This window comes from Lygodium microphyllum, chromosome 4 (assembly GCF_053477565.2).
Source record: "Lygodium microphyllum isolate KBCC chromosome 4, Lygodium_microphyllum_v1.1.10, whole genome shotgun sequence".
NCBI classification, from domain to species: Eukaryota; Viridiplantae; Streptophyta; class Polypodiopsida; order Schizaeales; family Lygodiaceae; genus Lygodium; species Lygodium microphyllum.
This window is the reverse complement of record NC_141138.1, coordinates 178436200-178450620: the sequence shown is the minus strand read 5'-3', so window position 1 is coordinate 178450620 and position 14421 is coordinate 178436200. Positions and strand designations below refer to the sequence as shown.

General features: G+C 38.8%; 1 protein-coding gene across 1 annotated transcript; it reads right to left on the bottom strand.

Annotated features, from left to right (window-relative positions):
- Positions 1–5027: 5027 nt before the first annotated feature.
- Positions 5028–5701, bottom strand: LOC148037959 (uncharacterized). The gene has a single exon (XM_087677375.1). It carries the CDS (start codon positions 5689–5691, stop codon positions 5332–5334), a length of 360 nt encoding a protein of 119 aa, XP_087533501.1. The 5' UTR covers positions 5692–5701; the 3' UTR covers positions 5028–5331.
- Between the last annotated feature and the right edge of the window lie 8720 nt (positions 5702–14421).

Genomic DNA, 14421 nt, shown 5'->3' with positions numbered 1-14421 from the left:
TGTGTCAAGATTATGTGCTACTTTGAGGAGACTATAAGACTATGGAGACATGCCTGAGAGTGTGGTGCTCACAGTAGGTATCGATAGGACTTGCAAGGGAAAATCGAGTCTCATAAGATTCTTAAACGCTTTTCACTTATACCGCGTATATGTCATATTTTTCATGTCAAGCATTGTGAGCTTGTCAATGTGGCATGCACAAAATAGATCCACAAATGGAGTCCAATGAATATGAGTAGATTCACATGCATGGAGTCACATTGACTCCACCTTTCTAGGCTTTGCATGAGAGCCAAGGAATCTTCAGCTTAGTCTTGCTATGGATAGCGTGAATCCCTTCGGTCTCCACTCAACTTCTTATAGTGTGTGGCCTATAGTCCATGTAAACTACAACATCCGCCATGGCTTTCTACAAAAAAGGGACACTTGATCCTTAGCTTGCTCATTCTTGGATGCTATAATGTCAAGAATATGGATGTCTATCTCTGTCCATTAGTTGATAAGACTAAGATTTTGTGGGAGGAGGGGATTGATATGGAAGACATGAGCAAGCATGTTGGTTGGTGGTCCACTAATATATGAGCCATTCTTATGTGGACCATGCATGACTTTTGGTGATTCCGGGAGTACTCAAGTCAATGAGCTTCCATTCTCATTGCTGATATCTAACATGGCTTGTTTATGTTTGTGTTGATTAGATAGGTATATTGTGACAGGTCGTGTTACTTTAGGTTATTATGAATATGCATTAAGTGGTTGGTGGACCACAGTTAGTAGAATCTCGAAGGTCCCAAATCATGAAGAAGATGGTATATCAGGGCATGCTACTTTCTTCATGGAGGGCCATGAAGGGCAAGATTTCTTGAATGACCTCCAATACGAACGAATGCCCAAAGCTAGTATGAGTAAAAAATGGTCCACGAGGAATAGCTTTCAAGTGGAATACAATGGTTCTCTATTTTCTATGAGTTGCCATATTGGACCCACTTATAGATCAGGATCCTATGCACCTTTTAAAGGATGTGGATAGCTTATTGTAGGACCATATCATATGAAAGAGAGATAATATAGGGGCACAGATGGATTTGAAGGAGGAGGTAGGCAAGATGGACATGCTTTGTTCATGAGCTTTGATGGTCGTATGCAACTACCTCATGCTCCTTGGGTCCTATCCATAGTGAAGAAAATAATTAGATCTATCCCTATCCCAATAGGTATAATGTATTCGCTCGAGTCTCCTTTCTCTAAAGATGACCAACTAATAGGACTAAAGTTCCATGAGTGGCACAATATATGCCAGGTTTTTTCCGGCCTTGATAGGAAGTACAATTAGTACTTTACTATTTTATGTCGATTCTAGGCTTGTAATGCTTTAAATTTCTAGCAATTTGTACTACCGATTGCAATTGCAGGGTGTTTTACTCTAGAGATACCTTTGATGATTTATAAGTTATCGAATTTAGTGCAATGGATCTCACAGAAGGAGATCAAGACATCCTCAATTGAATTTGCAAGGCGGACAGCACTGGACATGGTCTATCTCTTTGAAAAGTGTTGAGATATAGATATGTCGAGACGCGATAGAGAGAGAGAGAAGAGACACACCCTATACACTTCCAAAGACTATTTCATATTAATCACAATCTACATATATATAGGTGAGACCTAGTCTAGATAGGGTGAGCTATATATAGCTCCAACACCCCCACTCAAACAAAGGTCTCTAGCTATGGATGAAAAAGGAGCATAAGGGAAGAACCCAAGCTCCTATCAAAGATAACCAAGAGGTCTGAGGTGTATGTCAAACATAGAAGATAAAACCTTTGCTTGTTGAAGGAAGTTGAGATTGTTAGAAACAAGTATGGTATCATCAACATATAGAGAAAGAATAACAAAACTATCATTGTAGTGCACGACATATAAGTTAGAATCTAAAGAACAAGAGACAAAACCTTATTTTGTAAGGAAGACATCAATCTTTTGATACCAATATCGTGAAGATTGTTTGAGACCATAGAGTGCTAGATGAAGTCTGCAAAGTAAGATTTTCCTTATGTTTGACTACAAATCCCTTTGTTTGCTTCATTTATATATTTTTCTTTAAATTTCCATTAAGAAAAGCAGCTCTCACATCCATTTGGTGAACCTCCAAATCAAACTCAATAGCAAAAACTAACAAGACCTGAATACTTGTAATACGAACAATAGGTGAGAAAGTTTATTGATAACCAACTCTTGCAAATTGGTGAGAAACCTTTGGCAACTAGCCTTTCTTTGAATTTATCAAATATTCCATTTTCTTTTGTTTTAGCCTTATAAACCCACTTACATTGAATAGTAGTACATCCAAGCGGTAACTCAGTTAGAACCCATGTACCTTTAGAGAAAAGAGATTCATACTCAGCTTCCATGACCTCCTACCATTGTTTCTTTTGTGGGGATGACATGGAATCACTATAAGAGATAGGGTCTACAAAAATATGGAGAGCATTCTCAATAATATCAGCATCATAAACATGACAAGTACCATGCTCATTATCAATTGGAAGATCAATGCCAAGGTCATCATCAACAATAATAATAGGTACAGGTTGTGAATCCTGATTTAAAGAGTCAATATTATCCTATGAAGGAGGTTCATCATCATATAGAAAAGAAAAAGAAGCGAGTAATGACTTTGTATCATCAACGTCCCCTAGTGACCATGTCCATCCAGCATCCTCTTGAGACCATGTGTTGCGTTGCCCATTGAAAATAGCATCACGACTTATAATTAACTTGTTGGAAAATGGATCATAAAACTTGTATCCCTTAGAAAAAATTGAATATCTAATGAAAATAACTTTCTAACAAGGAGAATCAAGTTTTCTACAAGTCTCTTTGGGTACATGAATATAAACAATACATCTAAAAGTTGAAAAATATGAAACAAAAGGAGTTTCACCTGTCCAAGTAGTAATCAGTATTTTACCAGAAGGAGCAGTTGTAGGAAGACAATTTTGCACAAATACTACTATTAAGACTGCTTCAGCCCAAAAAAATCGAGATAAGCTAGATGAATGAGCATACATCTCATGGCATTGAGAATAGTCCTATTTTTACGTTCAACAATACCATTCTATTGAGGAGAGTGGGGAATCATATATTCATGATGAATACCTTGATTATTACAATAATCATCAAAATCATTTGAAATGTATTCTCCACCATTATCACTCCGAAGTTTCTTCATGTGATGACCAATATGAAGTTCTATAGATTTTTGATATTGCTTAAAAGATAATAAAGCTTTTGATTTATGTCGTAAGAGAAAAATAGTAATGTATATTGAGAAGTCATCAATAAAAGTCATGAAATACCGATATTGAGACTTCGGAAAAGGAAAAGGTCCACAAATATCAGTGTTGTGAATAATATCAAGCAAATATTTGAAATGATTTGTGGTGAAAAGATCAAGATCCAAAAGTCTTGTAACAACTGAAAGAAGATTCCTTTGTAGATCTGGGACATGTAAAACTCTATGTAAAATTCTTATTGAAGAAAGAGTACTGAGATGTAAATCACCTATATCTTCTTTGACTTGACAGGTTGTGTCATCAGCAAGATAAACCAATTTCTTGACAGGAATAGAATCTAATTATATAACCATTGGAACTAATATATCATGCTTCTCATAGCACCAGGAGAATAGGTCAACGGCCTCATGACTTGTCTCAGCACCCATGAATCTACAAAGCTCTCACGAGACAATACTAAATCCTTTTCTTTCGCTCACTTTTATTTTTTTTCAAATCATCCTTATTTATTTTTCCGGCCATATGCCACCCCAGATAAGGAAGCGGGTCTGACTCATCCCCAAAACCTACCAAGCCTGCACAAGGCAATGATCATCTACTCTTGAAAATTTTCGCTTTCTTTGTATTTCTTTTTTTCAGGGGTTAGAACCCCTTTTCACACACCTCCATATACTATACTCTTTAGACATATTCATTATTTCTTCTCTTTCTTTTATTTGGCATGCTTCTTTATCTACCCCAGAACTAACAAGAGCTTCTAGAAACTGTTGAACAGTGTGCGAGGGAGACAAGGAACGAAGGAAGAGAGAGGTGAAGAGAGACATGAGACACCGGAAGTGGAACCCCAGAAGTGTGTCAACTGAGCACACATGATAGGAATATATAGAGGGGACCTGGGGTGCTATATATAGACAGACTATATATAGCTACTAGACTATATATAGCTAACACCCACGCTCAAATAAAGGTCCCTTACTATGGATGAAAAAACCCTTGGGGGATCAAGGGAAAAACCCATAGCTCTATATAGGCCTACCATTATATTAATATTCAAAATATAAAATTACAAAGTTGAACTTACAAAAGCCTATTCATAGGCATCAAAGGAGCTACATCACCTATGAATTACAACATCAACGTCTCCAAGAAATTCCTTCAACTGAACATCTCCAAGAAATTCCTTCTATAAGCGACATCATTGCAAAAGATAAAATCTCCAAGAAATTCCTTTGATAAGCAACATCACTGCAAAATATAAAATCTCCAAGAAATTCCTTCGATAAGCAACATCACTGCAAAAGATAAAATCTCCAAGAAATTCCCTCAACTAAACTTGAGATGTAAGTAGTATATCTGTCACATCAAAACTTAAAGAAAAACGTTACAGTGACATTAGAACAACACAAGGTCTATAGAGACGGTTCGCGACGCCGCTCTATAGACAACATAGCACATGTGGGGCCCCCTGAACAGAATATAAATAAAACAATTTGTCATCAGCTGGAATATAGACGCTCATCAGCTAGAAAGAATATAAACGAAACAATGTATCATCAGCTAGAATATAGATGCTCATCAATGGAATAACGAACGAGGATGATCATTATGAAGCATGGCAATATCAACATCCAAAAGTAATGTTGATGTTAAAATGTAGAGAGAGAGAGATAGAGAGAAAACTTATCGAGAGGAAGCTTATCTGCTAAGTGGCTCTCGTAAGCTACCAGTTTCTAAACAACCTCTCTGTATCATCTCCCACTCATATTTTCCAATGTGCCATCCCCGAACGCCATGTACCCTAGAAGCCCGAACAGCGTGTACAGCACGGCAATGCATAGCATGGCAAGCCCAAGCACGCTCCCAAACTTCCATCTTTTATAGCAGATTCCAATGGCAAAACTAGGCCAAAACCCTCAAAAGCATAGACAGCAACCCCCACAGCAAAGGGAATTGTATTCAAACCCTGATATGCTACCGGTAAATCAACACCCTTAGTGCTACGATGGTACTTACATCCTGCAGCAACACGATCAGCCTATCCTGTCGCATCACGATGACCATGGAAAAGCCACTGATGACATCGGCTGCAATGAGAGGTTGCCTGCTCAAGGAGCTCCTTGATGGCCGAGACAAGCTGACGAGGGAAGCGACGAGGCTGGGATACAGAGGGATCATCAAGGAGCTCCTTGATAGCCGAGACAAGCTGACGAGGGAAGCGACGAGGCTGGGATACAGAGGGATCATCGTGATTGCTGAAGACAGAGGCCAGATTCTCTCCAATGAAGATGAGGTACGCGATGCAGAAGGCACCCTGGCTGAGGACGATCGTGAGGTCTTCGTGAGAAACTATTATCTCTTCCAGGTCTGTCCCAAAAGAAGCTCTATCTGGAGGCATGGCGTCTGATCGCCCGAAAATAACAGGCATAGGCAAAGATGGAGATACAAGAGAAGCATCCACGCTCCTTTTGTATGCAAAATGCTGCTGGTCTTGAAACAAATCAGGCCTTGGAACGGAAGGTACTTGATTCCTTGCACACGGAGGGAAGGCAGGAACAAGAGGGAGCGCCCTGACTTGAAAGCGATGCTAGGGTTGCAGATCAATCACAGCGAAGAAAGGAGGCGTCTGCGGAGAGGAAGGGCGATGAGCCTTTGATCGCCATGTCTATCTGTCTCTCCCCTGTTCCAGTACAAAGAGATTTTAAAATTAAAAAAAAAACCAGAGAAAGCAACAGAGGCGATGGGTCTGGCGATGAGCCTTTGATCGCCATGTCTATCTGTCTCTCCCCTATTCTAGCAGAAAGGGATAAAAAAAACCAGAGAAATCCTCTGCTCGCAGAAAGACAGACGTAGATAAGGCAAAGCCTCAACTCTAGCGCAGTCAGTCAAAATCGAAGCTGCAAGCTAATCAGGCATTAATTCAGCCTTCTCGATGTGGCGCTTGAAGATTGCCGATGGCTCCGGCCCTTGGCTTCACACGCTCAATGATCATGTTGGACGGCAGACATGGGAATTTGATCCTGATGTTGGCTCACCTACAGAGCGCCATGCCATCGAGAAAGCTCGCCAAGAATTACAGCCAACCACTTCGCAAAGAAGCACAGCTCCGACCTACTCATGAGAATGCAGACTGCGATAAACCGGCGCCTCAGACTGCAGAGCAAGGGGTCAAAGAAGAGAAGGAAAACAATCACCTGGAGCAAAAAGAGGAGAAGGCCAAGGAATCTGCGCGGACTGCAAGGGGAATAACGGCCATGGGAGCATACTGAGGGGTTGGTAGTATGCTCTGATACCATGTTGAACATTGTGCGAGGGAGACGAGGAACGGAGGAAGAGAGAGGTGAAGAGAGACACGAGACACCGGAAGTGGAACCCCAGAAGTGTGTCAATTGAGCACACATGATAGGAATATATAGAGAGGACCTGGGGTGCTATATATAGACAGACAATATATAGCTACTAGACTATATATAGCTAACAGAAACAACTACCTAGCAAGCTAGTAGAACAGGGTCACTTAAGAACTTCTCCAAAAAAAAATCTTTAAATGTCTAACAATACCTTTATACGAGGTGGACAACTGCTCAAACCTCCCTAGACATATATAACCTAAACTTTGGGGCTTCATGCCTTGACTGTCAATTTCCAAAAAAAGAAAATTCCCCACATACATACATACATATATATATATCGCACAAAGGGAAAGAACTCATAAAGAAAGGACATCACCTGGACTTGGCCACAAGAAGCTTCTGTGCAGCAAGAGCCTCACTCCAGGTGCTCCATCAAATCTGTCTGATACATCATTAAGACAAGAAAACATTAATCACACCCACATCAAAAAAATACAAGGCCCTCTTGGCCTTATGAAATCAACCAATACACTACAAAAGAAACTGGCCCTCTTGGCGTAAAGAAAACAAGAATATAAAGCACACTAATAAGCATCCCATAGCTGAAAATAAACCCTTGGTCCCTCTAAAAAATAAGAATGAAAGACAACACAAAACCAAGGGATGGATCACTTAGGCCCTACACTAAATGCATCAAATTATTAGCTAACCCCTTGCATAAATAGTAAGGGATTTTCAACGAATATGTCATTTAACAATCCTATATGTCCACGAAAGAATAGGAAGATGGTCAATTGTAACCTAGCTCATCGCCCATAGTAAATATTGGTGACCATAACAAGACATGTCAGCAAAGCAATCCCCACAATAGTCCTAGGCTAATGAGATCAGGCAATTCTAATAACCCCTCAAGACCACAATTAAGAAATACCTCTTCAACAAGGGCATAATTTACCAAATCGAATCCACAAAGTGGTTCCACCAACGATGAGGAACTTGTTGACAAGTCAATGTTTCAATCTACAGTAAATCCAAGGTTGCACGATAATCCATTCGCAGAATGGGATTCCTTAGACTATAAGTCCCATTCAATTGATTGATTTCTAACTATGAGTTTCCTCTCACTAATAAATGGCAGATACACCATGTCTAGCTATATTCATCCCCATGATTAAGGCCTTTTATTTTGCTATATTATTAGTGAAAGCGGTGCCTAAATAAACTCCCATTTTCGTAATGACTTTATGTCAGGGGTCTTTATTAACCATACCAACACTCGCATGCTTAGCAGGCCCTTGTGAAGCTTTATCAAAATACAAAGTATAGACCCATGCTTCATTGATAGGCCACACCATACGGATCAATCTACTTGCACTTATGATAGTTCAAGTCGAGCTGAGAGAGGGAATGTATGATAGGTACAATCCCTCCTTCCTCACACTAGACTCAATAGAGACGCTAACAAGAACCCTATGAGAATTGTGGCAGTAGACCTTGATATCCCAAGTAAAAGATTGGTCTTGCCAATTAGTAATATGATAACCTTTACTCCACCAGATCACTCAACCTTGGTGGTAATGCTGCTCTTAATATGGATATTTAAGATAAGGAATGATTCTGCCTATCCAATTGCCTTGGCACCTACTACAAGTTTAACTGGATCCTGAAAGACCTGCAAAGGTACCAAGTTCAACGTTAGCCCCTATACATAATAGGGCTTAAATTATTAAATTTTACTTTTGTTTTAGACTCTATCCCTTGCAAGTCTACTAAAAGGGTTGTAGAGTCATGCTTTCCTATTCGAATGATCTCATCCCATTTAGGTTCTAACTTTCCAAGAAATGATTCGTGATGTGTATCATAATATAAAACCAAGTATCCCTTCATAAATTTATATATTTTAGCTTAAAGGTCATGAAGTGCTTTTGATATAACAAATCCTACAATTAGATCTCATCAAGATATGCTAGGGAGGTCAACCTTTCTTGCAATGATTCCTCTTCACCCAAAAAATGGTTCAACGCAAACCTCACAGTAGGTAACTCAATTTCCAAGGGTAAAATACACTCTTTCCTATATACTAGTTTAAATAAGGTGTGGCATGTTGCTCTCTTGAGTGTCGTATTGTAAGCCCAAATAGTCACATGATGTTTCTTGTCCCAGTCCTGCTTACCCTCTGATACAATTTTGGATAAAATCCACAAAAGCTGCTTGTTAGTACTCTCTACTTGTCCATTTGCTTGGGGATTATATGGGGTGGTTTTATTATGTTTAATTCTTAAAGCTTCAGCTAAGGATTCTATAACATTGTTTAGATAATGTGTCCCACAATTAGACACCAATTCTTTAGGTGGACTGGAACGGAAAACTATTTGTTTCATAATGAAACTCGTTGTTTCCTTGGATTGTGGAGCCCCAAGAGGAACACCAAGGAAAAGGGCATTCTACTGCAAGAAAATATATCTTGTAACATCAATAAGCTTTTATTTTATTCTTTTGATAACCAAAACAAAGAAAACAACAAATCTTCACACATCATCATAGTAGATATCTCCCACGGATTTGATAGAATCAACCATAATCTTCAATATCTTCATAGAATCCATAAGTAGAACAAAGAAGACAAAAGAATACACCATTTTTGAATGGAAATCAATCACATAGTATTCATCTTCAATGTATTCATATTTTTCTTTCTCGATCTCTCACACACAGATACATTGTTTTGATAGAATTGGCTCTCTCTCTCTCTCTCTCTCTCTCTCTCTCTCTCTCTTTCTCAATAATACATCATATCCTCACTACAATACTCAATAATGATTCTCAATAATGCTTCTTAGGTCGTGGATGCACCTCTCAAGAGGTATGTTTAATGCGAAGAGGCATCAGAGCCACTATAGTGTCTCTTCCTAGCTCACTACTGTCTCTGTCACTTCAGTCTTCTCTTCAGTCTTCAGCAGGTGCTTCTTCCATTTATTTGATCCCTTTTGAACTTAGATTCATCCTTTCTAAAATTTAGAAAACTTTTCCAAAGTCACACATACATTCTACAGAACACTTACAGAAGATCTACAAAACAAAATAAAACAGGAACAGAGCAAAGATAGAACAAAGACAGAGGCTCTACAAAAGGTTTACAGAGGGTTACAGAAGGTCATCATAGAACAATAAATCCTCATAACTCATAATAAAACCATTCCAAACTATAAAAAACTATTCAATAAAATTTCAAAATATTTCAACCTTCATCAATAATCAATCCAGGCTTCACACAGAAGAAAATCAGAACAAAATAAAGGCTATACAGAAGGTATCAAAACCAATCAGAACCTTAACAGAACCTATCGGAACATCACAGAGCCTCATATTTCTACTAAAAATCATCATGAGCTTCCAAAACATAATCAATATAATCCAAAACACTCTCAAACACTTCCATTAACAACCATACATCACTCTGAATCCATCAAAAATCAATCATTTAGACCTCAAAAATAACAAAAATAGTCAAAAATTCAGTCCTTTTCCACTCTCAACATATCCCCACACTTAGAAAGAAAGCATCCTCGTGATCTATGGAAAAGAAGAATATAAGTTCACTAAAGAGCTCAATTTGATCTTCTTTAGTATCTTCAACAATCACTCCACCATGACCCCAACTTATCATCGGTATCTCTAGAAAAGAATACTACTAAAGGAAAACTTCGTTATTCATTAACACATCTTATAAACAATAGAAATTCATAACAAATTTGGAGAGGTTATAAGAAGTTCTTCAGTCCATCATAGGCTTGCCATCCACCATCACCATCAATAGTTGAAAAGAGAGCTCTCGAACAAATTATTCAACCAGTACGAAATCATCACATACAAATTAATATAACACACACACAAACAAAACCATTTGAATGGCACCTCCAAGAAGCACAAAAGATACATCCAGGGGCATCAATGAAGATGATCCCTCTTGAAGGCTGGATGATTACGAAAGCGATCCAGGGATAAAGAATCGTCTAGAAAAGATTTTGCAAGATTGTGAAAGAATTGAAGGCAACACATCCGTTCTAGCAAAACAAGGTATTTGCTAGGTAGACAAAGGGCATGAAAATATAGGACATCCAACTATTGGGAATCAATGTTCATATTGACATTCATACAAAGCTTTGGAATGGCCAATGCCTATGCATATATGTTAAGTACCAAGAAAAATGGGCTGTCAGTCTTACTAAAGGATCTAGAGATTGTGAATATTGTTGAGAAAAATGGAGGTACTTTTGGTATGCTTGACTAGTAGTTGTCTAGTCCCCTGGAATTAATGGCCAATTAATCTGTGGTTATGTGAGAGAATCGGTTGAGCTCCATCCTCTTCTTTTCAGAATCTACTGATCTAATCCTTCGTACCCACTAACCAACTGAGGGGGTTAAGAAATAGAAGTAGCAGGAGATGGAAGTGGAATAAGTAAAAGAGGATGAAGAGATGGGTAGGAAAAATCATAAAATGAGGAATAAGCTAAAGGAGTGGCTGAAAATTTAAGCGGATCAGTTAGAAAAGGTGTCAATTGATAAGCAGGAAAAGTAGAAGGTATATGGATAGATGGAGAAGGACATGGCAGAGTAGGGGAAAAGACGCAATCTTCAATGAAAGAACAATAGGTAAAGATTGGAATTTGAGGAAAACCCTAAGGTTGGAAAAGGAGAGGTAAGATAGCTACTGAGTTGGATTGATAAAGGGAAAAATAAGCATCATAGTGATGGGGCATTTGTTGGTAGTATAATAAGCTAGGAACAGAGGGACCTAAAACAGATCGTCGATGGTAGGCATCAAAGAAGGATGAATCAAATGGATGGTTCTTGGAAAGATAAGCTAGGAGATCCACCCTTAGTTGGTTAGTGCTCTGCACATAAGTAGAAGCTGTATTCTGACGTTGGTTCAGGACTACAGAATCAATCATTGAATGCCATAAAGTGTCAGTGCAAGTAGCCACTTTAGAAGAATAGCACTGGAACATGTCATCTATCCTCAACTCTAGATGATTGACATATAAGGTAGCTTGTAAGACCACATCTCCCACATACCAAGCCAGATCGACATCATCTGAAATTAATAGATCACCTCATAGATACATATAAGATAGCAACATGGTATCCGTCATCACGAAATCTTCAAAGACCATACGTACAACTTCTGTCTGCAAATCAGAAAACCAAGCCCCACTCCAACCATCCTTTGGAAGAGGGAGATCCATCGATGAGAGCTTAATATAGAAGGCCAACTTCTGCAACTGATAGTGGACAAAAAAGGAATGGTCACGAGGAACATACTCCTGAAATTGTTCAAATGTAGACCATAATAAATCCAACTTGGACTGCAATCTTTCCACTGTATCTTGAAACAACAGATATAATGTGGCATGTCTCTAGGAGAACTGCCAAGTCCTACTAAGATATAGAGGGAATCATAGGAACACTAGGGCTTGGAGGAATGGACCGTGACTGCGCTAGTTGGTCTTGGAACTGCTTAATCTAGGAAGCTTGGGATTCTAGTATATTGTGAGCAATCTTCAAAGCTGGCAGTTTCGTATCTAAAAGAGTCTTAAACTCTGGAGTTGCTTTAGATATTTTCTCTTTCTCTTCCAAAACTCTAGTGACCTTTGACTGAGCCTTTGCTAATTCAAAGAAGATATTTCTTCTCTCTAGGTCTCAATCAGTTGGGTTTGCTGCTCCATCTGCTTAAACAGATCAGCAAGAGTGTCTTTAGCAGAGGCTAACTCTGTGGTTGCCTTATGCATCTGATCTTTGGATTGTATCAATTATTCATAGAGAAAGAAGCATATAACTATTGAACACAAGCTGTCATTCTGAGTTCAATAGAACTCTGGATGTCGTTACAAAGGAAAGGAATGGTATCCCTTAACAATAAACTGTTCAGCGAAGGAACTGATATTTTCAAAGAACCCTCTTGATGTGCCCTGAATAAGTTATTTCATGTGAGGTAGGCAGGGAGGTCACTTCCATAGGTAGCAGGAACTGTTACTGAAGGAATGACCGGGGGAATTTTCTCTGCCACACACTTCAAGCGCTTCTGCCGAATTACCAATGAAGGAGGGGAATCAAGATCCTCTATGTCAATGGGTTCTGAATCCTCTGAAGGTGGAGGGGGAGGAACTTGATCAGATGGAGGAGGAGGAAGCACACCCTTCTTAAGGCGGGAATATGTCAAAAAAGCATATAAATATGAACCATAGGTTACATTGGTAATATTCCCTTTGGTCACTTTGACAAAATGTTGGTCCATCTTTGTAAGAAGGTAAGTACTCTAGTCAATGGAAACCCCTTTTAACACCATCTTGGAAGTTGTGAAGAGCTCCTTGGACAAATAGTGGAATGGTGTCTTGGCAGGCATAAACCTATCTTGGAGAAATTGGCAGACTAGCTTCTAGAGAGAATCAGTGATCATTGAAAAAGACACTCCTAAAGTGTTAATTATCTTCTTGACATCGAGGACCTCTTCAGTCTGCTTCTATAACAGCTTGACAATCTCGTCATTTGAGAATAACTGTCCGGCTGTAACAAAGGGTTCTCCTTTGTAGGGAAGAGACAAAGCCTTCCCTAATCCTCTAGGTGTCAAAACCATGGAAGTACCATGAACCAAGCCTGATTTCTTACTGTATGACACATTAAACTCATCACATAGGGCTGGATCGTCGAGAATCAAAGGGAGTGAAGCAGCCACAAAAGATGCAAGGTCAACTTTCGTGATAGGCTCAAAAGTCAGTAGGGAAGAATAATCCCTACTGATCAATGGGACATATGAACAGGAGGAGGAGCTTGAGGCGCCATTCAGATGGAATATACACACACACCACAAACACAGACAATCACAGAGAATGCCTGCAAAACAACAAAATAGCTATAAAAAAGAAATCGATCAAAATAAGCACACACAGACGTAACTAACCAATTGACAACCCCAAACAACGCACATCTTAGAAAAATTTCGGTATGACCCCTACACATATGCGATCGAAAGCTTCATGCTATGCAACAAGCAGGCATCCAAGACCCCGTAGCAGGCAAAAAAAAAAGGAAAACTACAAACTGCACCCATAATCATATCACACAATCAAACCATAATACCTCAAAAACCTAATCAGGACATAACCAAAACTTTGATAAGCAATATCACCTTAAAGGACTATACATACCCATCCCACAAAGCATATTTATTAAAAAGGAAAAAAAATGTGTAGTGAGGGGAATGATTTTAGTGAAGGGTTCATTTTAAGAAATTATTAACAATGGTTGAAATTTTATTAGGTTGTAAACCTTAATAAGAAAATGGCGGTTCATTTTTAAATTGTTAGTTACAATTTATTAATGTGAAACAGTGCTTTTAACGAAACCCGAACTGTGATCCCCAGACTTAAGTGTCTAAATGCATATTCATTGATTAAAAATTTAATGTGTCTGAAGTGCTCTTCTTTTTTAGGGCATACATTTTTGTGACGGCTAGTTCGTTTTTATTAAAAAATTAAAGTGCATCTGAAGCGCACGTAGCGCATGCAAAGTGAACAGCGGGTTGATTTTAAGTTATTAGAAAAATGTGTGTTTAGCGCGAGTGCACGTAAAAAAGTGGGTGAATAAAGTTCATTTTAACAATTAACTATGCTTAAGGAATGACCAAAATAAATAAAGCACGAAAAATAGATACCTAGTAGGGGTCTGTATGCAAGAGACTGAGGACGCAGTGAGTAGTCCCAAATATAAGGAATCCA